General features: G+C 37.9%; 2 protein-coding genes across 2 annotated transcripts in view; one reads left to right on the top strand and one right to left on the bottom strand.

Annotated features, from left to right (window-relative positions):
• LOC132404844 (interleukin-6 receptor subunit beta-like) overlaps positions 1–24,444 on the bottom strand; it is a 150,469-nt gene that overhangs the window by 73,974 nt on the left and 52,051 nt on the right. The window lies entirely within an intron of this gene.
• LOC132404841 (interleukin-6 receptor subunit beta-like) lies at positions 1,326–8,920 on the top strand (the record flags this gene model as incomplete). The annotated part of the gene is made up of 3 exons (XM_059989386.1): positions 1,326–1,480; positions 2,065–2,152; positions 4,181–8,920. Coding segments are annotated over 3 exons (960 nt in total), but the record flags the coding sequence as incomplete, so codon positions are not given.

Genomic DNA, 24,444 nt, shown 5'->3' with positions numbered 1-24,444 from the left:
TGGCAGTTTCAACGAAACCGCATGAACAGATGCGGCGTCGTTCATCTCCAGTCCAAAAATCGTTTGGACCGTCGGGGTCACCAATTGTAGCGGTGTGCTACACGCAGCGCTAAAATAACGACACAGAGTCGGTAAACTGCAATTAAAGAAGATGATTTTATTCGAACTTCACAGCCTTGCTTTAAAGCCTCCCTCATCCCGCCCTCCCCGGGTGCGGATGCTGTAAGGGACACGACAAACCCCCCCAGGCTTTTTCCCTTTGTTGGTGAAGCAGACCTGGCACCTTTTTGGGACTGGCCTTTGTGCTGGCGTGCTGGCTATTTGTGAGCCAGTTCGAGTGCGCTAGGAAGTGGGTCGCCACAAATATCTGATTACATGTAGTAGTATTGTTTGCTTCATTCAAATAAAAGGTCTTTATGTATAGTCCAACCTACATGCTATTATTGCTTAATATTCACAATGCGCTGAGTATAATTTTAACATCAACATCAGGTGTGGTTTATTATCACTGACATTTGTCACAATTTTTTTGTTTTGTGGCAAGAGTTCTGTACCATATATAAAAATGACTATAAAGAGCAAGAACTGTTCCTAAAATATTGAGTTGTCTTCAGGCTGCTCTGCCTATTTCCTGTCAGTAGCAATGAGAATAGGGCATGTTCTAGATGGTGAGAGTTCTTCATAATGGATGCTACCTTCTGAAGATGTCTCAATGGGGAGGCTGGTACCCATGATGGAGTTGGCTTAGTTACAAGCCTCTGATATTAGCACCTTCACACTAGATAGTGATGCATCCAGTCAAAATGCTCAAAATCTGCAGAAATTTACTATAGTCATTGGTGACACAGCAATTCTCCTCAAACTCCTAATGAAATGTAGCCACTGGCATTCCTTCTTTGTAATTGCATCAATATGTTGAGCTCAGTATAGGCTTCAGAGATTTTGACGCCCAGGAGCTTGAAGTTGCTCACTCTTTCTACTGCTGACCTCTCGATGAGAACTGTTGTGTTCCACTCTGCCCCCCTCCCAATTATTTCCCCCCTCCCCCCCTTTCCTGACATCTACAGTCAGTTCCTTGATATTACTGACATTGAGTGCAAGGTTGTTACAGCAAAACTTAACCAGCCAATTTATCTCACTCCTGTACACCTGCTTGTCACCATCAGAGATTCTGCCCACAACAGTTGTCAAAGAAGGCAGGAACCACTGACTCCAGCATTTCCTTGAACACTCCAGCAAACTGGTTGGCACAGGTTTTCAGTGTCCTGCTAAGAATATCATTTGGGGCCTGGTGCCTTGTGAATGTTGCCATTACTGCAAATTAACTTAATAATTGTTTTACAAGAAATAGTAGTAATGTTATTTCTTTGTGTTTCTTTATAGCAAAAGGTGAAATTGAGGCAATTGTGGTACCAATCTGTCTCTGTTTTCTCCTTATCACCTTGGGAGCGACGCTACTTTGCTTCAAAAACAGACATCTGTAAGTGTAATTTATTTAATTTAGATTAGTCATATGACTTGAACATTCTTTTAAAGCCACATGAAATGTAAAAGCTTTTATTTCAACAATTCATGCAATTTGTTTTGTAACCGAAAGGAATAATGTCCAAGTGCAGACCTAACCTGTTTCAGTACACTTATTCTCCAGATTTTCTTTTCAACCTTATAATTCATATTCTTTCTCCAACTTGGCTACCAGTTTCAATGTTCACTATTGACCCAGAGCTACTTCTGTCCTCATCTTTTGGCTTGGTCTTTAGAACTAGTATTCAGGACACAAGTAATGGACCCTTCAAAAAGAGTGACAATACTAATTGGTTGGAGCAAAAGAATTAAAGACTTTGTCGCCTAAGCTTAGAGGTCCACATGGGAAATAAGAAAAATTTAAGAAACATAAAGAATGAATTTGTGACAAGTGACATGAGGAGCAATTACCTTAGTGTTTTCATATGATCAGCAACAATGCTAGGACAAAGTGCGTTTATCAATGAGGAACCATTTCAGCTCTCTGAAAAATATTATTGGAGATCTACCAGTTTAATATTACAAATCAATTCTTTACAGAATTAAAACCTGCGTTTGGCCAAATGTTCCAGATGCTGCAAATAGCAGGATTGTTGATTGGTCATCTAACAATGGAAACCATATCAAGGTATTGCTTTATCACCTTTGGTATACAAATAGTTGTTTTTGGTAGTCTTGTTCTTATATAAGCATAATTGTATTGATTTCTTACAGTGAATAATGGTCTTCTTGTCTAAGAGTACCTGTATGCAATTGACTTATTTCTGTCTAACTATTGCTGCTAATATGTCTAAAGTTACATATCTTTCTCAAACTATTATAAATTATTTTTAAATGCCTCTGGTACTGAAAATCTAAAATGAGACAAATTTCTCAAAACACCTAGCAGGTCAGGAAGCAATCATACAAAGAAAAGTAGATAATGTTTCAAATTTCTGAAAATTTCTGCTTTAAATCAACTGGTTCTTATATTTGTAATGAGCCAGATATAAAACTGATCAGTGGAGATGGCATATTTTAAAGCCAGGCTATCTGACCAACTGGAATGCAAGTTTTCAGAATTTTATGGTTTTGATTCTGAGCTTTAAGCAATGCGAGTGCAAATGAACATTTTTTTAAAAGAGTTCATTAAAATGAACAAATATGAATATTGAAAACTGTGTAATAAACATCATTAATATTTACTTTCATTTTTTCTTCTGGAATAACATTATTAACATTTATAAGATGAAATCACCATTTGTACATCATGGTTATTGTCTTTACTGTAATGAAGTTGGAATAGAAATGGACTATCTTCAATTTAGTTTTAATGCCAGGAACCAAAGTTACATTGATATGATAACTTTTCTCTATTGTTGCTGGTAAATGGAATGCAAATAGTTATATTTTCAAATTCCAGTCATTTGTTAGGTGGAAGTCTCACAGTCAACATAGCAACTTAAAATTATGAATAGTTTTGCTTTCAGAGCAGAATAACAAAGTATAGGCCTGGGGTTATGATCTGTCACCATAATGATGGAGGTCTGTAGAAGGCCAGATGTGATGTATTGTGCAAAATGATGACAAATATAACAAAAGTAGCTGGAGTATAATAAATGATCATTTTAACTAAAGACCAAATGCACAAATGTCTGAGGACTTTTGAGTAAAGAAACAAACTTTGTAGACATGTACATATTTACTGAAAATGGATCAGTTTGTTATAGCTGTGGCTCATTTAAATTAAATCCATGATCTCTTTTTTCTAAATTTGACTATTTTTTTCAGAAATGCTACCTAGAAAATGCATCAAGTCATGATCCCTACTGCAGTCACACTGCTGAATAGATTTCATTTCAAAAACAAGTTTGGTAATTGTCTCCCTTTGCAACGGCAAAAGTTTTGCAAAAACATGTATCAAGCCTAGTTCAATAAAGAGTATAGAAGTGCTGCCCAGGAACAGCATCTATAATGAGTATACAGTATGTGTTTATCTTGTGAAACCACAACACAAGTATGTACATGTAGCAAAAGCAAGATGTAATAGACAGCTTTTTACCAGAATGGCCAACTTTTTACTGTTTTCCCTATTCTGAAACCATTTGCAATTACATTCTGATGCTTCTCTTATCAATCACATCACAACACTCTGCTGTCACATGCCTTTCTTTCCTTTGTATGAATCCATTATTTGGTGTACTTATGTAAGATGAAGTTTGTAGTCTGCCTTTTCCAAGTACACGTTTTCTGAGCCCAGCCTCATACCTGTTCAAAATTGTTAGAAGACCATTCTATTGGCCCATTGAAGACTTGACCATTATAATTGGTCACACGTTACAGTGGTCTTAGTTATCATGGTATTGTCATAGCATAGACCAACGATGATATACAAAGTCAGCAAGTATCTCAAATGATATCATCGTTGTGCAAATTAAGATTAGTATTAAAGGCTTCTTTCAACTAATGATTAACTAGCTGGGTATGCAAATTAACTGTCATTATGGAAAAATAAAAAGTGGTTAAAAGGTTCTCAAGTGCTTTGGAATATTCAGAACGTGAAAATTCCAAACAGGTCCTTTATATAGGATCTGGAATGCATGCTGTGTTGATTACCTTTGCAATTCTTTTAAATGTTTAGGGTACAAATGGTATTTTAATCTTATTTTTTTAACAGAATAACCTAGGCCCAACTGATCCTGTGAATCTGGATGGCTTTATTTCTGACGTCACTATAATTGAAGCTGATGCCGATAATAAATACTCATCTAATGAGGATGATATGAAGCAATTGTCATCGCTGAAAAAGGAAAAGAGTACATCAGGAGAGCATAGCAGTGGCATTGGAGGATCTTCGTGCATGTCATCCCCTCGACAAAGTGTTTCTGATAGTGATAGTGAGTTGGCACAGAACACAACAAGCAGCACAGTTCAGTATTCAACTGTACTAGTGAGTGATACTGGTTACAAGTGCCAACAACCATCAGGACAAGTTTTTGCAAGGTCTGAATCAACCCAGCCTCTTCTAGAAAATGAAGAAAAGCCTGATGAACATTCATATGGCAATTTTGGAAGCCGCAGTACAGAAGTAAAAAGACAGTATTTTAAGCAGAATTGTCATGTTGAGGAGCCCATTTTGAAAGAAGTACCTTCAAATGAAGGTGAAATCCTGGGTGATATGGATGAAGGTAGCTCCGTCAGACTAAGTCGAACGGAAATTTCAGATCGGAACTCTGAGGAATCCTGTCCTGTTGTGGAAGACTTTTCAAGCTCTGATGACCAAACCGTTGTCAAATTGGACTTGTTGGGATTTGATGGATGTTTAGAAACTGATCAGCAAAGTTATATGCCTCAGGCTGTGAAACACAACAGTTATATGCCTCAGTCTAAATAAGTCTATGCTTTGTGCTTGAGGTGCAAAAACTTTTATTTCGGAGGTAAAGTGTCAAAAATGTGAACCTCTGTTTAATGTCCACACTTATCCTGAGTAAGCCTAAATCATTTGTAATTTGATTAACTATAGTTATACTAAGAACATTGTATCTGTGTCTTTGAATAGTGTATGTAAAAACATGGACACCAGTTTTTGAGCTTAAATTATTTGCTGGTTTCCAGAAATGACCTGGCCACTGTTTGTGCACACACTGAGCTCTTCTCCGAGCTATGTACATGCTTGTGTTACAGGTCCAGCACCAAGCTACACACTTAGTCCTGCTTCCAGTCATATTCCTGCTATTTCTTGCTGTCAGGGATGTGTAGTGATGTTGCTCCTTGTAATTTCCTAAGAATAGCTGGTTAAGACAGAGTAGTGAGTACAGCCTTTTTGTTACAATTGTGACCAAGCAGCATTTCTACTCTGACCTGGTGGGACATCACTTGGAAGGGAGGGAGTCTTTGGTGACTTCAACATGAAAGTGGGAAAAAGCACCTCTGGCAACATGTAATTGGTAAAGAGTAGGAAAGGCCAACTTTATTGGTGTCCTTCTGATGAAATGAAGCATGGATGACATAACCAGCACTGTTTTGTCAGAGATGAGTACTAGAAGATAAGACAGTGATCCAATCCTGGGTGCCGCCGTTTGTTGGAATATATCTTCTGAGCAAGAAACCATCAAATTGCCCACAGAATGAAAAGAACCAATGTTTTGCATACTGATAGCAACCTGGTCCCAGAACACCAGTGCCAACAGAGATGTTGCCGCAGCAGAGGGAAAAAAAAACTTGAAGGTTTCAAGGACTGCATGATCACTTGTGGTAATGCATGGGGCAGTTCAGCCATTAAACATGGACTTTTCTCATCCTCAGTGAAACGTACAAAGGAAATTTGTCTCCATGGTGTATGTGCTTCATTATGGTATGCAAGCTTGATCCTATCCAACAAATATAAGAGGGACAGTATCAAGCAATACTGTTACATTGGTATTGCACTTGGCCTCCAACAAGCTTCCATTGAAGTAGAGCTTTCAGATTGGAGACCTGTGATCAGTAGTATGCTGCAAGAAGCGATGCTCGATCTGTTGTTCTTCATAATGGTGATTTGGATGAGAATGGAGTTAGGTTAACTAGTAAGTTTGCAGATGACACCAAAATTGGTGGTACAGTGGAAAATACAGGCTAGCTAAGTTTTCAACAGGATATAAATTAACTTGGAAACTGGGCAAGAGAATGGCAGATAAAATGAACAATTGCAGGCTAATTTATTTTGTGAAGTTAAACCAGGGGAGAATCAAAAGTGAATGGCAGAGCTCTGTGTAATATTATTGAACAGAAAAATCTTAGGGTACAAGCACATTTCTTCCCTGAAAATGGAAACATAGAGGCAACAGTGACCCTTGCCCCTATTTATGCCTCTGAGACCTTTATTAGAAGTAGGTACCAAAAATGTAGCCACAATTATTTTCCAGTCTAAAGGACAGTTTAGTTTTGGTGTAATTGTGTTGCAAGAAAGATTACAATCTTGTAGTATTATGACATTGTGATCAACTTTTGTTAGGATGAGATTTTGAATGTTACCTAATGAATATTAATGTTTAAAATTCTATATCTCATTTAAAGGCTTTGTTTACTAAACTAATACCGTATTTGGTTCCATACACTGTAATTCTTTGAAACAGGTACGAAATGTATTTGGCCTGGAAGGCACAAGTAATTAAAGATGTCAATAACTATTGTAAATAATATGTACCAACATTATCCATTGGCTGTACGTAATGCTTTTATAAACATTGGAATCTTTTTCAAAAAAATATTCAGTGAAAGTGGCAAGTATTAATCAAGATTTTAACACCTTTTAATCTAAAGGTGGCCAAAGCACTACAAACATTTGACTATAAACTGGGTTCAGAGTAGAGAAGAAGCCATATTTGCACTTGTACCGCTATTTGCCTCTTTTTTAAAAAAAATATGCAATCTTATAATACATGCCTTATTTGGGCTGGGTGAAAATACAAGAATGCAAATTGTAAAGACTAATTTGAGTTGTGAGCTTTGTGTTAAGTAAAGTGCGGTAGTCCAAATTCTCCCAAACAGGGCAACGTTTTGAGACGCCTGCCAACCAACAGTGATGGTGAAGTCACTGTCTATGCATGGAGTAAGTTTAGAAAAGTTTGAATGTAGATTCAGGTGAGCTTAAAGGATGCATGCCATTTAATATAATCCGTTCTACAATATTTTAATCAAGTTCTGAACATCACAACCTAATCAATTGTCATATTATACTATTCACTCATACCTGCAAACCTCTTGCTCTAAGCATGTGCTATAAACCAAAGTTTTTCAATTATAAAACACTGCTAATAGTTGGTTCATGAGAATTCCAAAACTCATGAAATTGATGATTATGAAATTTAAGTTTACTGAGCAGCAAATGCAGTTTTACAAGCAGTAGTTCGGTCTTTTCAGTTTTAGTTGGATTTGAACCTTACTAATTTTGCCAGAGTCAAAATACGATTGTTCAAGTTTTCATGGTGTTGCTTTTCCTTTTCATGAGCAAACTCTGTTATCCATATTTCCTGCCTTCAAAACATTTAAAAAAATTAAAGAATCTCTGCCTGAAATGCTGCTGCTCTATACAATCTCTCTGGAAGAGCAATCTTGTCAATCCTGCTGTTTGTTCCCCACAACTTGGCAGATATTCTCCCTCAATTAGACTTTAAAAGTCAATGAAATTTGTTTCTTTGTATTAAATGAGAAAATGTGATATAATTGACATTTTTAAATATATGTGTCACTGACTATATGGTAACAAATAGCCCAAACAGGACATTTTCTTTATTGCATTTAAAGGTATATTGGAATATTATGTAAATCATCTCTCTTCACCTATTCTTTATTTCCAGGGGATTGAATAAGTTCCTGAAAAGATTATACTCCAAACTAAAAATATGCATAAACATGGTAATGGGCTGTTAAGGGAACAATGTATAAAGACTATTCTATTGCTTGTTGTTTTTCAATAATTGTTAGAAATAGTGGGTGGCACCGCAATATAGTGGTTAGTGTAACACTTCAGTTACAGTTCAATTCTGCTACTGTGCATAAGGAGAGATTTTTTTCCCATGACTGCAAAGGTTTCTTCCCACAGTCCAAAGACCAACAGTTAGTTAGTTAATTAGTCACGTCATGTAATTGGGTGGTGTGGATTCATTGGGTCAGAAGGGCCTCTTACCATACTGTATCTCAAAATAACAAAGAACCAGAGGCAAAAAAGCATTTGTATAAGTATAAATTATTTTAAGTCATCCAGTAATTATTTGTATTTATATACAGTGTATCACAAACACAAGTGGAGCTTGAGGATAGAAATAAGTAGTTTGGAGGTAGTAGTGTGCTTTGAATAGATCTGCCAATAATGTGAAAAGGAAAAATAATACATGAAATCTGAAATGGCAAATGCTGGAGGCATTTTTCAGGTTGGGCAGCGTCTATGGAGAGAGAAAAAAATGTTAAAATTTATGGTCAAAGACCTTTCATCAAGTAATCATCAATGAAAGGATATGAATGAAACATTAACCTTGTTTCTCCCTGCACAGATGCTGCCTGATCTGGTAAGTAGTCTAGACATTTTGTGCTTTTTTTTCTGCTAGCAATGTGCTTGTATTCAACACAAGTCTTATTTTATGTTTATTTTTATAAATGCCTAACCATATAGTGCAGGAGCAAGAGTGTGGGTTTTGAAAACTCATTGTTAGTAGTGGTGAAAATGTGTATTTGAGGAGCTGTCATACTGCCAAGGCCAAGATGGTCATTATCTTGATTTTGTTTTCTTTTAAAAGATTAAACAGGAAAATTAAGTGGATTAGTTAATTTTGGCTTTGACTATTTTTGTATAGGCTTTAAGGTACGGATGTGGCTGCCATATGTTTATACTGTAGGTATTATTTGTCAATGATCAGGTCAAATAAAATTCTGTATATGATTTGCTTGGTTTGTATTTATAATGTATTTACCTACTTGTTGAAAGCATGTTTTCATGCTTGATTTCAAGACAACCTTTATGGCTATGTATTATTGCACTCTTAAATGTAAAGTCATTTTGAGCATAATTAACATTCAATGATTTTTTTTCTTTTTGGATATGGCTAAAAGGGTAATCTTCTAAACTCCTGTTCAAACTTGGGTAACAAAATACTACGAAATTATGAGTAAACTTAAGTGGAGAGATGACAATCATTTAAATCTTAAAAATTGGACAATTAATCATATCGCAGATATATTCTGCTTCTTAAATTTATTATCTGGTTCTTTCAACTTGTATGCCAATATTTGACAATGCTTATATAAAATAAAGAAACATGGCAGTAAAAACATTGTAACGTAAGATGAAATTAAAATAGATTGCGATTTTCAGTTGATTTGCAAAACTAGGCAAGACTACTAAATGCATGCATCTTTGTCATTTGTGTACTCATTTTAATATTGCTGCTTCCGTCCCATTTACTAATGTTTGATATATCAACATTTCATATAATGCAGTATTTTAAATTCCCATTACTGAGCACTGGGTAAAAAATATTTTTCATTAATTTTTATATCTCATTAGTGATTGTGTGTATGTAATCTTTTTTGTAATTAAAAATACAAAAAAAAAATAAACAGTGGTTTAATTATTGGGTTTTGGGTTTTTGATCCTCCACATCTACCTGGCACGGTGGAGAGCGCACTCAGGAGTGGACTGTCACTGGATTGAACTTAGGAAACTTCCGTTCCCGAGCCCAGCACTGAAACATACGTTGTTAAGTGTTTTATATGCATAGAAAGGTAAAATATATACTATATACTAAGACAAACGTTTAACTGACACTAAATAATACCGGATGTACCTGCTCTGACTTACTTAATAAGAGAACTTCAATTTTTTTTCTATCCCGATCCACGATAACCCACGCACATCCTCCTGTATATTTTAGATCATCTCCAGATTACTTATAATACCTAATACAATGTAAATGCTATGTAAATAGTTGTTATATTGCATTGTTTAGGGAATAATGACAAGAAAAAAAGTCTGTACATGCTTGAAAAACAAGTGCTGGAAGAGCACTTCCGGGTTTTCGTGATTCGCGGTTGGTTGAATTCGCAAATAAGGAGGGCCGACTGTATATGTCTGACCACTGCTGCCTGTGGTTCCACTCTACTGTATTGTAGAAAGGTAGATGTTTCTGTACTTAGTCCTCTGCACTTGGAAGTCACGTGGGGATATCACAGCAGCAATTAGGCCTTAAGCAAACTGTTGCAGGGAACGCCTTGACAGCCTTTGTTAAGAAGCCAAGCGGGGTAAAACTTAAACTTTTGTCAAAATTTGAGAGTTTACTTTTATAGTATTTAAATGATCACTAATGATCAGGGGCATTTAAAATGACTAAAATCAAAACAAAGTCAATTGAAAGCACAATGACTGATATAGAATTAATGGTGGATTTACTCTGGGATCTGCCATTGACCTGCTCAGAGTCCAGTATCAAAGGTAACAAGGCCAATTCTCATCAAGTCCACATAACTGGGTGTACTTCATCTGGAACAACAGCCAACAAATATTCTAGTCCATGGATTTTAGTGCTCCAAGATAAAAAAAAACCCTGAATTCTAACGGTCTTTTTGAATAGTTTGACTGCCAATGAATTCTTAATAATGTAGATCATGCATGATTTTTAAAAAAAATTTATGGTGTACTTTGTTCAATCCTGTTCACTCAATATCTTCTTTGCAGCGTTGTATTGTTGCAATTTTTCTTCATTTCTGAATATACCTATGTAACTTAATGCTTCCACCTATGCTTACAGTCAAGAGAGTCATTCAGCACAGAAACAGGACCTACAGCCGAATTGGTCCATGCTGAGTCAGCCCATTCGTCCACATTTGACCCACATCCCTCCAAACGTTTTCTATCTACGTACCCGTCAAAGTGCCTTTTAAATGTTGTTAAAAGTACCTGCCGCAACCAGTTCCACTTTCAGCTCATTCCATATATGGAACACGCTCTGTGAGAAAGCTGTCCTTTAGGTTCTTCCTAAATTTATCCCATCACCCTAAACCCATGTCCTTGTGATTCCTCAACCTCAGGAAAAAGACAGCACATTCACCTCATCTGTGCCCTTCATGGTGTTATACTCCTCAATATCACCCGTTATGAATGTAAAGCAACTCCGAGGGGCCGAAGGGTACAAAGTCACCCCCTACTTCTTGAGAATTGCAAGATCGCTATTAATTCGGGTCTGGGACCCAGGAAATGAGAGAGAGAGATGTCCAGAATACACAAGGTTTGGAATGTGTCCTGACCTCAGCGAAACAGAACCACTGATAATGGCTATTGTCTCTTGGAGACGGAATTGTGTATTGAGTACTGTACCATTCATTGAAACCCCTCAGGGGACAACCAGAGCGGTCTGGTTGAGGGATTGCATCATCCCAACCTGATTGACATCTGAGACCCCGTGAGTAAGGATAAAAGAGGGTCTGGGGAACAACCCCTTTAGACGCACCAGGAGAAACGCTAGAGATCCCATGACAGCGTTTAATAGCGACAGCCGGTGGGGGCTCGTGTGCGTCCTCCCTTGCCAGGGTGGCGGGCTCATCATGGAAGAACAGTTTAGCTAAAGGAGAGGCCGCAATTGAACGGCCACGACAAAGAGACTCCTGACGGATCGAAATCATAAGGGTTGGAAAAACCCGTAGCGGTAACTGTTCCCATTCTATTTCTATTCCTCTCTCTCTCCAACAAAGTGCAACACAGTGACAACCAAAAGACAGCAGCTTGTGGAACTGCAGTGAACTGTATATTTCCATTGGACAATTCATTATCCCCTAGACAATGATAGAGCTTATTTCTTATTGATTATTATGATACCTGCACTTTTAGATTTAGTATTGACGACGTATATTATATGTATATTTGCATTGATATTATTTTTGTGTATTTTTACTAATAAATACTGTTAAAAGTAGTATCATCAGACTTCAACGGACCTCTCTATCTTTGTTGGTAAGTGACCCAGTTACGGGGTTCGTAACAACGTGGGGCCTCGTCTCGAGATTTGATACCAAATTGGAGGGCCAGTGAATCGGGCTTTTAAGTCCAAACTTGGATCTGGTTGCGCGGGTAACCAGACGGGAAACCAGCAAAGATGGACGTAGATGAATTCATAGAAAACCCGACTCTGGAGGCGCTAGAGGCTGCCACAAATTCGGACTTGATAAATATTGCGAAAGGACTAAATCTCGCAGAGGTGAGGTTGTCGATGAAAAAGCGGGAGGTGCGGAGGGCCATAACTCAATATTATATTGTGAAGAATGTATTTTCGGCTGAGGTATTGGAAAATATCCCTGAAAAGGTACCAGCTCGCGGGACGGCTCAGTTAGAGTTGGAGAAATTAAGGTTGGAACATGAAATTAAGTTAAAACAGCTGGAAGCAGCTGAAAAGGAGAAGGAAAGAGCCGAAAAGCAAAGGGAGCATGAGCTCCAGCTAAAGGAGTTAGAGGTGAAAAAGGAGCAGGAAAGAGCTGAGAAGGAGAGGGAGCATGAAATTAAGTTAAAACAGCTGGAAGCAGCTGAAAAGGAGAGGGAAAGAGCTGAGAACCATAGGGAGAAGGAGAAACAGAGGCAACATGAGATGGACCTGGAGTAGTTAAGGCAAGAGCCAAGAGCTCAAGGGTCAGACCGAGAGGAGAGATTTAATGTTAGTAGGGAGTTTAGGTTAGTACCTCCGTTTGAGGAGACAGATGTTGATAGTTATTTCTTGCATTTTGAAAAGGTGGTAGTGAGTCAGAAGTGGCCCAGAGATCAGTGGGTGGCGTTGTTACAAAGTGTGTTAAAAGGGAAGGCCCAGCGGGCATATGCGGCATTGTCCATGGAGGAGGAGGAGTCTGAGAATTATGAGAAAGTAAAGGAGGCCATTCTTCAGACCTATGAATTGGTACCTGAAGCATATAGACAAAAGTTCAGAAATTGAAAGAAAGGGTGGAATCAGACGTATGCAGAGTTTGCCGGTGAGAAGGGTGTGCTCTTGGATCGTTGGTGTGCAGCAGAAATGGTGGGAGAGTATTTTTGGCATCTCAGGGAGTTAATTCTGATTGAGGAATTTAAAGGTTGTGTTTCGGATGATATCCGGATGTATTTGAACGAGAAGCCGAATAAGTCCATATCCGAATTTGCTAGGTTCGCAAATGAATATGCCCTAACCCACAAGACAAAGTTTTCCTCAAATAAAAGTTACCAGAAAGACCGTGGGAACGGTAGAGAAAGCCCGCCGGCTGAGGCAGAGATCCAGCCGGGAGCTAGTGGTAAAACTAAGGAGGAGGAAAGGCAAGACGGCAGGAGGGGTCCTGGCTTGACCTGTTTTAATTGTGGAAAGGTGGGTCATATTGCATCTAAGTGCCTTGCTCCAAGGAAGGAGGTAGGAAAAGGGAAAGCAGCAGTCCCTACAGGATGTATCGTGGTGATCAGTAAATCGACGAGAAAGCCACAGGTAGACAGTATACGAGAGTGGCCTGAGAAATTTATTTCAGAAGGAACCATGTCTGTGAAAGAGGGAGACACACCAGTTCCAGTGCGGATCTGGAGAGATACTGGAGCTGAGCAGTCATTGATTCGCAGTATGGTACTAGATTTTGGTCCCGAGACTGGAGAGGTAGCTTTGAGAGGCATAGGAAAAGGGACAGAAGCTATGCCTTTGCATAGGATCATTATAAATTGTGAGCTGGTATCTGGACCAGTTGAAATAGGGGTGTGATCAGAATTTCTCAGAACTGATGTTGACCTCCTTTTGGGTAATGATTTAGCTGGTGGTGACGTTTGGTCGGCCGTGGAGCTGACGAGCCAGCCTGTAAGTGTTGAGGACCCGCCCCTAGATTCTAAGATCTATCCTGCATGCGCGACCACTCGCAGCATGTCGAGAAAGGCAGCTGAGAAAGAGGCCAGTATCGATTTGGCTGAGACGTTTTTACCGACCCTGTACCAAGAGAGGTTAGAGGGTGGTAAAACGGAGAATAGGGAGGTGAAAGAGAGTAAGGGAAAGGAGGTAGACTTGCCCTTAGCCAGGAGGAAATTAATAGAGGCACAGAGTAAAAATGAGAAACAGATAAGGCTGTTAGAATGTCCAGGACTGGACATGGATGATCTGTCTGGTTTGAAGAAATTGAAAATTCTAAAGGTGTTCCCGATAATGAAATGGGGGCAGTCCTAGATGAAAAGGATGCCATTACCTTGAAGAAGTCTGCTGGGTTGGCAGATGAGGTTGTTTCAGCCCGTGGGGTTGAGTTTACTCCAGAAGGGAGTTGCCCAGAGAGTAACTGGGAGGATCAGGGGAACTTAGAATTTGAAAAGGGGATGGGTATTGAAAGCCTGGAAGAGGCAGATGTCCCGTTCAAGAGTGTGTTCAAGATGTGGATGCACGTGGTACTGAACCTAGCAACGGAGCTCAGAAAAAGTCTGAGGTATTTTATTCAGTTGAAAAGGAATGCAGTCCTTGTGGGTCAGATGGACTTGGTTCAGTGAAGAAAGGGTTAACCTTGGTACTGGTGGGAAGTGAGAATTCCCAGTTGCTTGCGTTCGAAGGTGTGTTAAAAGTTAGTGAGGAGATAAAAGGTGGCGAGGTGAATATTATTATTGAAGGGAAAGGGAAAAGTGTAGTTCCTAAATTGAATGAAGAAAATTTAAAGTCTGGATTGGTGTCAGAAGGAGTAACCTGGCTGAAGGGACAATGGCTTGTTACCAAGGTGCCTGCGAATCAATTACAGGTTGATTTGGAATGTAAAGGCGTCCCACACGCTATTGTTATTCAAGAGTGTGCTGTGAAGAGGCAGAATTTGAAATGCTGTTTGGACAAAGAGGGATCGCTTGCAGATCTTAAATTGAAAACTAATAGAATGAAGGGTCCTGAAGCTAAAACTAACGACTTGCTTAAAAATAAAGAATTGTGTAGAGATTCAGCCAATGGGCTACGTTTGGAAAACATTGTTGATAAAATAACTCCTACGAAGGGAGCATGCAAAAGCCTATTCCACACTAGTATACAAGCCAACCCCGTGGGAGTTAACTGGAAAAGGGGCGAGGGTTGATGGGATGTCACTTTAAATAACAGGATCTGTTTTTTTAAGGGATTTTGACAAAGCATGCAACTAATAAAGACAACCCCCATGGAAGATTGACTGTTAAGTTTGAAAGTAAAATAAAGATTAGTATTTGCATGAACTTTTGTAATATACACGTAAGCTAAGATCACAACTCTTTAGTTTTTGTTTGCTGAAGAAAAGGAATAAAAATAGGTGGTTATTAAATTGGAGTCTGATGCTACAAGAATTTATTAGGGTACAAGATGTTAAGATATTAAAGGAAATGACAATGCAATCGCTAATTGTTTAGATGCTGAATTGAATGTATAACTGTATTACTCTGTAGCGAAAAAAACCCTCTTTTGTATTGTGTTAGATTCTGAAATCCTGTAAGACTATATTAATTAACTTTTACCTGTGGCAAAAACCTTAGAAGGAAGGGGGTGTTATGAATGTAAAGCAACTCTGAGGGGCCGAAGGGTACAAAGTCACCCCCTCCTTTTTGAGAATCGCAAGATCGCTATTAATTCGGGTCTGGGACCCAGAAAATGAGAGAGAGATGTCCAGAATACACAAGGTTTGGAATGTGTCCTGACCTCAGCGAAACAGAACCACTGATAATGGCTATTGTCTCTTGGAGACGGAATTGTGTATTGAGTACTGAAATATTCATTGAAACCCCTCAGGGGACAACCAGAGTGGGCTGGTTGAGGGATTGCATCATCCCAACCTGATTGACATCTGAGACCCTGTGAGTAAGGATAAAAGAGGGTCTGGGGAACAACCCCTTTAGACGCACCAGGAGAAACGCTAGAGATCTCGTGACAGCGTTTAATAGCGACAGCCGGTGGGGGCTCGTGTGCGTCCTCCCTTGCCAGGGTGGCGGGCTCATCACGGAAGAACAGTTTAGCTAAAGGAGAGGCCGCAATTGAACGGCCATGACAAAGAGACTCCTGACGGATCGAAATCATAAAGGTTGGAAAAACCCGTAGCGGTAACTGTTCCCATTCTATTCCTATTCCTTTCTCTCTCCAACAAAGTGCAACACAGCGACAACCAAAAGATGGCAGCTTGTGGAACTGCAGTGAACTGTATAGTTCCATCGGACAACTCATTATCCCCTAGACAATGATAGAGCTTATTTCTTATTGATTATTATTATACCCGCACATTTAGATTTAGAATTGACGTCGTATATTATCTGTATATTTGCATTGATATTATTTGTGTATTTTTACTAATAAATACTGTTAAAAATAGTATCATCAGACTTCAACGGACCTCTCTATCTTTGTTGGTAAGTGACCCAGTTACAGGGTTCGTAACACCCCTTATTTAAATACACACCATGAATAGAGTCTAAACCTGCACAACCACTCTTCATAACGCAGTCCCTAGAATCCGACTATTATTCTTGTATGAGTCCCGAAGAAGGGTTTTAGCCCGAAACATTGACTGTTTACTCTTTTCTATTGATGCTGCCTGGCCTGTTGATTCTATTTTTTTTAAATCTTTTTATTAATTTTTAAACAAACATAAATGAAACATGAATACAAAGTGTTTGAGAGTACACAATTGATAGTTTAAGTAGACATTCAAATATATAATAATCAATATATATAGCCTCCCAAACTCATAGTATTTATGAACAAAAGAAACAAAAAGAGAAAAAAAACCCAAAAAAAGAGAAGGAAAAAAAACACTAACCAACATGGGCTATTGCATAATGTTAAATACATACAGTAGTGCCAATAACTCTGAACCTCCATCCAAATAATTAAGGATAATAAAAGTAAGGTTTAGGAAAAGACAATTTAACTCATATGAAAATGTTGAATAAATGGTCTCCAAATTTCTTCAAATTTAACTGAAGGATCAAAAACAATGCTTCTAATTCTTTTTTAAGCTCAAACAAGAGATAGTTTGAGAAAACCACTGAAATAGTTGGAGGATTAATTTCTTTCCAATTCAATAAAGAGATCTTCTAGCCATTAATGTAACAAATGCAATCATTTGTCGAGATGAAGAGGATAAACAACTATTATCCACCATTGGTAAACCAAAAATTGCAGTAAAAGGATGCGGTTGGAAATTGGTATTCAGAACTCTTGAAATAATACTGAAAATATCTTTCCAGGAAATTTGTAAACAAGGGCAAGACCAAAACATATGGGTCAATGAGGCAACATCAGAATGATATCTGTCACAGGTTGGATTAACATGAGAATAAAATCGAGCAAGTTTATCCTTAGACATACGAGCTCTATGTACAACCTTAAATTGTATTAGGGCATGTTTAGCACAAATAGAGGATGAATTGACTAATAGTAAAATTTTCTCCCACTGCTCAGTGGATATAAGACAATGAAGTTCTTCTTCCCATTCCTTCTTAAATTTTTCCTGATACATCTGGCTGTATTTTCATGATCATATTATAAATGACAGCTACTAAACCCTTTTGACAAGGATTCAGAGCTAAAATTCTTTCCGCAATGTCCAATGGACGTAGTTTCGGAAAAGATTGTAACTCATTATACAGAAAATTTCTAACTTGTAATTATCTTAAAAAAAAGGGTTTTAGGTAAATTACATTTATTAGATAGCTGTTCAAAGGACATAACACTATCATCCAAAAACAAATCACGAAAACATGTTATACCTTTTGTTTTCCATAAAAGAAAAGCTTGATCCATAAAAGAGGGCCGAAAGAAATAGTTAGATATTTTAGGGCATGATAAAATAAACTTATTCAAACCAAAAAATTTACGAAATTGAAACCAAATTCGCAATGTGTATTTGACTATAGGATTAGTTATTTGTTTATTCAATTTAGATAAAGAAAAAGGAAGTGAAAATCCTAAGATTGAAAACAATGAAAAGTCTTGTACCGATTTACATTCCAAATTTACCCACTGTGGGCAAGCAGCTGTCGTCAATTCTTGTGTCCAAACATTAAATATCGTATATTGACTGCCCAATAGTAAAATCTCAAGTTTGGCAAAGCCAAACCGCCCTCCTTCTTAGGCTTCCGTAAATATTTTTTGCCTAGTCTAGGATTTTTATTCTGCTACAGATAAGATGGTATTTTGGAGTCAATAATATCAAAAAAAGATTTAGGAATAAAAATTGGTAATGCTTGAAATAAATATAAGAATTTGGGTAATACCATCATCTTAATAGCATTAATTCTACCAACCAATGACAAAGATAGTGGGAGACCACCTGATAGCAAGTTGCTTAATTTGGTCAATTAAGGGTAAAAAGTTAGCTTTAAATGTTTTTTAGTAATTTTAATATCTAAATAAGTAAAATAATCTGTAACAACTTTAAATGGTAAATGTTTATAAATTGGAACTTGCATATTTAATAGAAATAATTTGCTCTTATTAAAATTCAGTTTATAACCAGAAAAGTTACTAAACTGAGCAAGCAAGGACGAAATAGCAGGAATAGATCTTTCAGGGTCAGATATGTATAGTAACAAATCATCAGCATATAATGATAACTTATACGTCCTCTCCCCATGAGTAATACCCAAAATATTAGGTGATTCATGAATGGCTATAGCCAAAGGTTCTAAAGCGATGTCAAATAGTAAAGGACTTAAAGGCCAACCTTGCTTTGTACCATGGAATAACTGAAAAAAAGATCTTTGATTATTGGCAAAAACCAAAGCCAAGGGTTTATGGTATATTAATTTAATCCATGATATAAGTTTTGAACCAAAATTAAAATGCTGCATTGTATTAAATAAATATGGCCATTCAACTCTATCAAATGCTTTTTCAGCATCTAAAGAAATGACACATTCTGGTATTTTGGGTGGAGTATAAATAATATTAATTAATTTTTTAATGTTAAAAGATGAATAGCGATTTTTAATGAATCCAGTCTGATCTTCAGAAACGATTCGAGGTAATATATTTTCTAATCTAGTAGCCAAAATTTTACTAAAAATCTTAAAATCCGTATTCAGCAAGGATATAGGCCGATAGGATGCACATTCAATAGGGTCTTTATCTTTTTTAAGAATTAAAGAAATAGAAGCTTCATAAAAAGACTGTGGCAATTTGCCTATAATTAACGCATCTTTAAAAATTTTACAAAGCCAAGGAGAAAGTATAGAGGAAAAAGATTTTTAAAACTCTGCAGAATAACCATCTGGACCAGAAGCTTTACCGGAATTCATTGAAAAAATAGCCTTTTTTATTTCAGTTTCCGTGATAGGTGTATCTAAGAATACACTATCCTCTGCTGTTAATTTTGGAATATTCAATTTCCCTAAAAATTCATTTATTATAGAAGAATCCTCAGCAAATTCTGATTGATATAAGGAATTATAAAAATCTTGAAAGGCTTTATTTATCTCTTTATGGTTGATCGTCAGAGTGCCATCTTGTTTACGAATCCTAGTAATCTGTCGTTAAACCGAAGCAGTTTTCAATTGATTAGCCAATAATTTATCAGACTTATCTCCATATGCATAAACCTGAGTTTTAGATTTAATTACCTGATTTTCAATCGAGGAGGATAATAACAAACTATGCTCCATTTGAAGTTCCACTCTTTCTTTATAAAGTTCTTTGCTGGGGGTCACTGAATAAACCTTATCAATTGCTTTGATTTTATCAACCAATGTTAATATTTTAGAATTAGTTCATTTGCTAACTCCAGCAGAGTATGAAATAATCTGTCCATGAATAAATGCTTTAAAAGTGTCCCATAAAATTCCACTAGAGATCTCTGCTGTAGAATTTGTTGAGAAAAACAAATCAATTTGTTGTTTGATAAAATTAACAAAGTCTAAGTCCTGCTATAAAATAGAGTTGAACCTCCAAGACTTAGCATTAATAGATGAATCCATTATCTTAATAACTTCAAAGGTGCATGATCAGAAATGGTAATAGAGTCATATTTACAATTGATAACATCTGTAAGTAAACAGTGATCAATGAAAAAGTAATAAATTCTTGAGTAATTATGATAAACATGAGAAAAGCATGAAAACTCTTTGTCATTGGGGTGTAAAAAACGCCAAATTTTGAAAATTGCTGAATCAGCCATAAAGGAGTTGATAAGAGAGGCCGATTTATTTGGAAGAACTTGCGTGGGCTTGGATCTATCCATCAAAAGGTTTAAACAACAGTTAAAATCCCCACCCATTATCAGTCTGTACTGATTCAAATTGGGAAAGGATGTAAATAGACACTTAAAAAATTCAGGACAATCAGTGTTTGGAGCATAAACATTAACTAAAACAACTTTTTGATTAAAAAGTAGACCAGTAATAAGCAAAAATCTACCTTGTGGGTCTGAAATTGTTTCATGATGTATAAAGGAGGTTGAAGAATCTATAAAAATGGAAACGCCTCTTACTTTGGCTTGAGAATTCGAGTGATATTGTTGGTCTTTCCAAAACCTAAAAAAGCATTGACTATCCACCTTCCTTACATGAGTCTCTTGTACAAAGATAACATTAGCATTCATTCTATGGAATACTTTGAATATTTTTTTCCGTTTGATCGGATGATTTAAACCAGTAGTATTCCAAGAAACAAAATTAATAACCCTATCCATACTGACAATATTTATTACAATTAATAATTGTAATAAAAAAGGTTAAAAAAAAAGATGAAGTCATGTATCCGGAAGAGGGAAGTAAGTTCAAGGACAAACCGGAAGTCACGGCACTGCAATCATTTTTGTAGTTTCATATGAGCCCATGAAGTAAAACTAAGCATAAAGCAAGCAAAAAGAAAAGAAAGAAGAAAAATCCCCCTCCCTCCACCCTCAAAACCCCAGGAAAAAAGCCAAAAAGAGGCAAGCAAGCAATCTAACACTAAAATTACTCCCATGTCTCAAGACGGCAACTCAAACAAAAAAAAAGTTGACTAAAAGATACAAACCACCCATATTATAAGAAAGGGTTGGTATAACAAAGATCAAGATCAGTAATTTTAGATTTATAACGATCCATCTGTTGAAAAGTCAAAGTTTGCTGTTGTTGAAAAGTTTCAATTATACGATCTCTCTTGCGAGCGGCTTCTTCAAGAACTAAAATACTTTTGCTTGTTGTTTTTGTGACTCCAGTGTAAGTGCTTGAAGTTTTGCGTCAAATGTCTTTAAAATTTCATCGAACGTAGAAAGCTTTGCGGTTAATTTACTCTCCAGTTTTCCAAGTCTGTCGTCCATAAGATTTGCAATTGCTTCTAAAGTTACCGGTTCTTTCGTCTGTTTCGATTCCTTTGCTTTAGACATTTCAGCGTGTTGAAACTGATTCAAACAGTTGAAAAAAATTTCATATGTTTAAACCCCTTTAGAATAGGTATAAAAAGATCAATTAGGGGGTTTTTGTAGGTTAAAAATAAGTAAAAGGTTTGGAACAAAGCCTAAAACCGCTTCACTCCATAAGCGCCGTCTTGAGACCTCCTGGCCTGTTGATTCCTCCAGCATTTTGTGTTGCTTCGGATTTCCAGCGTCTGTACCTTTTCTCACGTTTATCATTCTTGTAACTCTCCTCTGCACTATTTTAAGCTTAATGCCATATTTCCTAGAACAGGATGACCAAAACTGAACACAATATTCCAAATGCGACCCATCATCTTGAACAATTGCAACATTTTTATACTCAATGCCTGGCACCAAACCCTGGGAAATACCACTAGTCATGGGACTCCTGCCTGAAAAATTACCTTCCACCATCACCCTTTGCTTCTTAACATCAAACCAACTGTGTATCCAATTAGCTAGCTTTCCCTGGATCCCAAACAATCCAATTTTTCATAGCAGCCTATGATGCCAGAAACTTAAAGGCCTTATTGAAGTCCATTTAAGTTATGCCCACCACACTGCCCTCATTAGCTTTCTTGGTTACTTCTTCAAAATGCTCAATCAAATTCATGAGGCATGATCTCTCACATACAAAGCCATGCTGAATATCCCTAAATCAACCCATTTTTCAAATTGCATGTACATCTTATTCCTCAGGATCCCCTCTGGTACTTTACCTACCACAGGTGTTAGGCTTACAATTCTAAAGTTCTCAAATTTGTCATGGTTACAATCCCATCATCTGTGCATCAATATCAAATATGGGCATGTGACTTTCTATTCCATTAATAAATATGGTGAATAGTTAATGGCTCAGCACAATTCTTGAGAGATCCCAATTATATCCTGCAATTTTCAGAATCAGAATCAGGTTTATTATCAACGTGAAATTTGTTCACTTAGCAGCAGTTCAATGCAATACATAATCTAGCAGACAGCAAAAAAAGATAATAATAAATAAGTAAATGAATTACGTATATTGAATAGATTTAAAGAATGTGCAAAAACAGAAATACTGTTTATTTTAAAAAAAAGGTGTCCACACTTCAATGTCCATTTAGGCATCGAATGGCAGAAGCTGAATGGGGAATAGGCTGTTCCTGAATCGCTGAGTGTGTGCCTTCAGGTTTCTGTACCTCCAACCTGATGGTAACAGTGAGAAAAGGGCATGGCCTGGGTGCTGGAGGTCTTTAATAATGGATGCTGCCTTTTTGAGACACCGCTCCCTGAAGATGTGCTGGGTACTTTGTAGGCTGGTACTGGAGCTGACTAGATTTACAACCACCCCCCCACCCCCACCCACTTACCAGACAGTGATGCAGCCTGTCAAGATGCTCTCCACAGTACAACTATAGAAGTTTTTGAGTGTATTTGTTGACATTGCAAATCTCTTCAAACTCCTAATAAAGTATAGCCGCTGCCTTGCCTTCTTTATGACTCTATCGATATGTTGGGACCAGGTTAGATCCTCAGAGATCTTGACACCCAGGAACTTGAAGCTGCTCACTCTCTCCACTTCTGGTCCCTCTATGAGGATTGACAAGTGTTCCTTTGTCTTATCCTTCCTGAAGTCCACAATCAGCTCTTTCGTCTTACTGATATTGAGTTCCAGGTTGTTGCTGCGGCACCACTCCACTAGTTGGCATATCTCACTCCTGTACGCTCTCTCGTCACCACCTGAGATTCGACCAACAATGGTTGTATCATCAGCAAATTTATAGATGGTATTTGAGCTATACCTAGCCACACAGTCCTGTGTCTACAGAGAGTAGAGCAGTGGGCTAAGCACACACCCGAGGTGCGCTAGAGTTGATCGTCAGCGAGGAGGATATGTTATTATCAACCCGCACTGACTGTGGTTTTCCAGTTTGGAAGCAGAGGATCCAATTGCAGAGGGAGGTACAGAGGCCCAGGTTCTGCAACTTCTTAATCAGGATTGTGGGAATGATGCCATTAAATACTGAGCTTTATCAATAAACAGCATCCTGATGTAGGTGTTTGTGTTGTCTAGGTGGTCTAAAGCCATGTGGAGAGCCATTGAGATTGAATTTGCCGTTGACCTATTGTAGTAATAGGAAAATTGCAATGGGTCCAGGTCCTTGCTGAGGCAGGAGTTCAGTCTAGTCATAACCAACCGACCAACCTCTCAAAGCATTTCATCACTGTTGATGTGAGTGCTACCAGGTGATAGTCATTAAGGCAGCCCACATTATTCTTCTTTGGCACTGGTATAATTGTTGCCTTTTTGAAGCAAGTGGGAGCTTCTGCCAGTAGTAGTGAGGTTTAAAATGTCCTTGAATACTCGGGCTAGTTGGTTTTCACAGGTTTTCAGATCCAAGGCAGGTACTCCACTGGGACCTTCTGCCTTGTGAGGATTCACTGTCTTTAAAGACAGTCTAACATCGGCCTCTGAGATGGAGATCACAGGGTCATCAGGGATCTCCACAGCTGTAGTTGTGTTCTCCCTTTCAAAGTGTACATAGAAGGCGGTGAGTTCATCTGGTAGTGAAGCATCGCAGCCATTCATACTATTGGGCTTCGCTTTGTAGGAAGCAGTGTCTTGCAGACCCTGCCAGAGTTGCAGTGCATCTGATATTGCCTCCAACCTTGTTCAAAGTTATCTCTTTGCCCTTGAAATAGCCCTCAGCAAATCATACCTGGTTTTCTGCTATAGGCCTGGGTTGCCAGACGTGAATGCCACAGATCCAGCCTTCAGCAGATGACTTACCTCCTGGGTCATCCACAGCTTTTGGTTTGAGAATGTACAGCAAGTCTTTGCAGACCCACAATTATCCACACAGGTTTTAATGAAGTCGGTAACAACTGCAGTATACTCATCCAGATTCAAAGATGAATCCTTGAATACAGTCCAGTCCACCGATTCAAAGCAGTCCTGTAGGTGCTCCTGTGCTACCCCTGTCCAAACCTTCTTGGTCCTCACTACTGGTGCTGCAGACTTCAAACTCTGCCTATACTCAGGAGTAAACTACAGCTAGGTGATCAGACTTCCCAGAGTGAGAGAGTGGAATAGCACGGTGGTGGTGTAGCAATAGTCTAGTGTGT

The sequence above is a fragment of the Hypanus sabinus genome, chromosome 14 (assembly GCF_030144855.1).
Source record: "Hypanus sabinus isolate sHypSab1 chromosome 14, sHypSab1.hap1, whole genome shotgun sequence".
NCBI lineage: Eukaryota > Metazoa > Chordata > Chondrichthyes > Myliobatiformes > Dasyatidae > Hypanus > Hypanus sabinus.
Note: the sequence above shows the minus strand (reverse complement) of the source record. Positions and strands in the feature narration are given on the sequence as shown.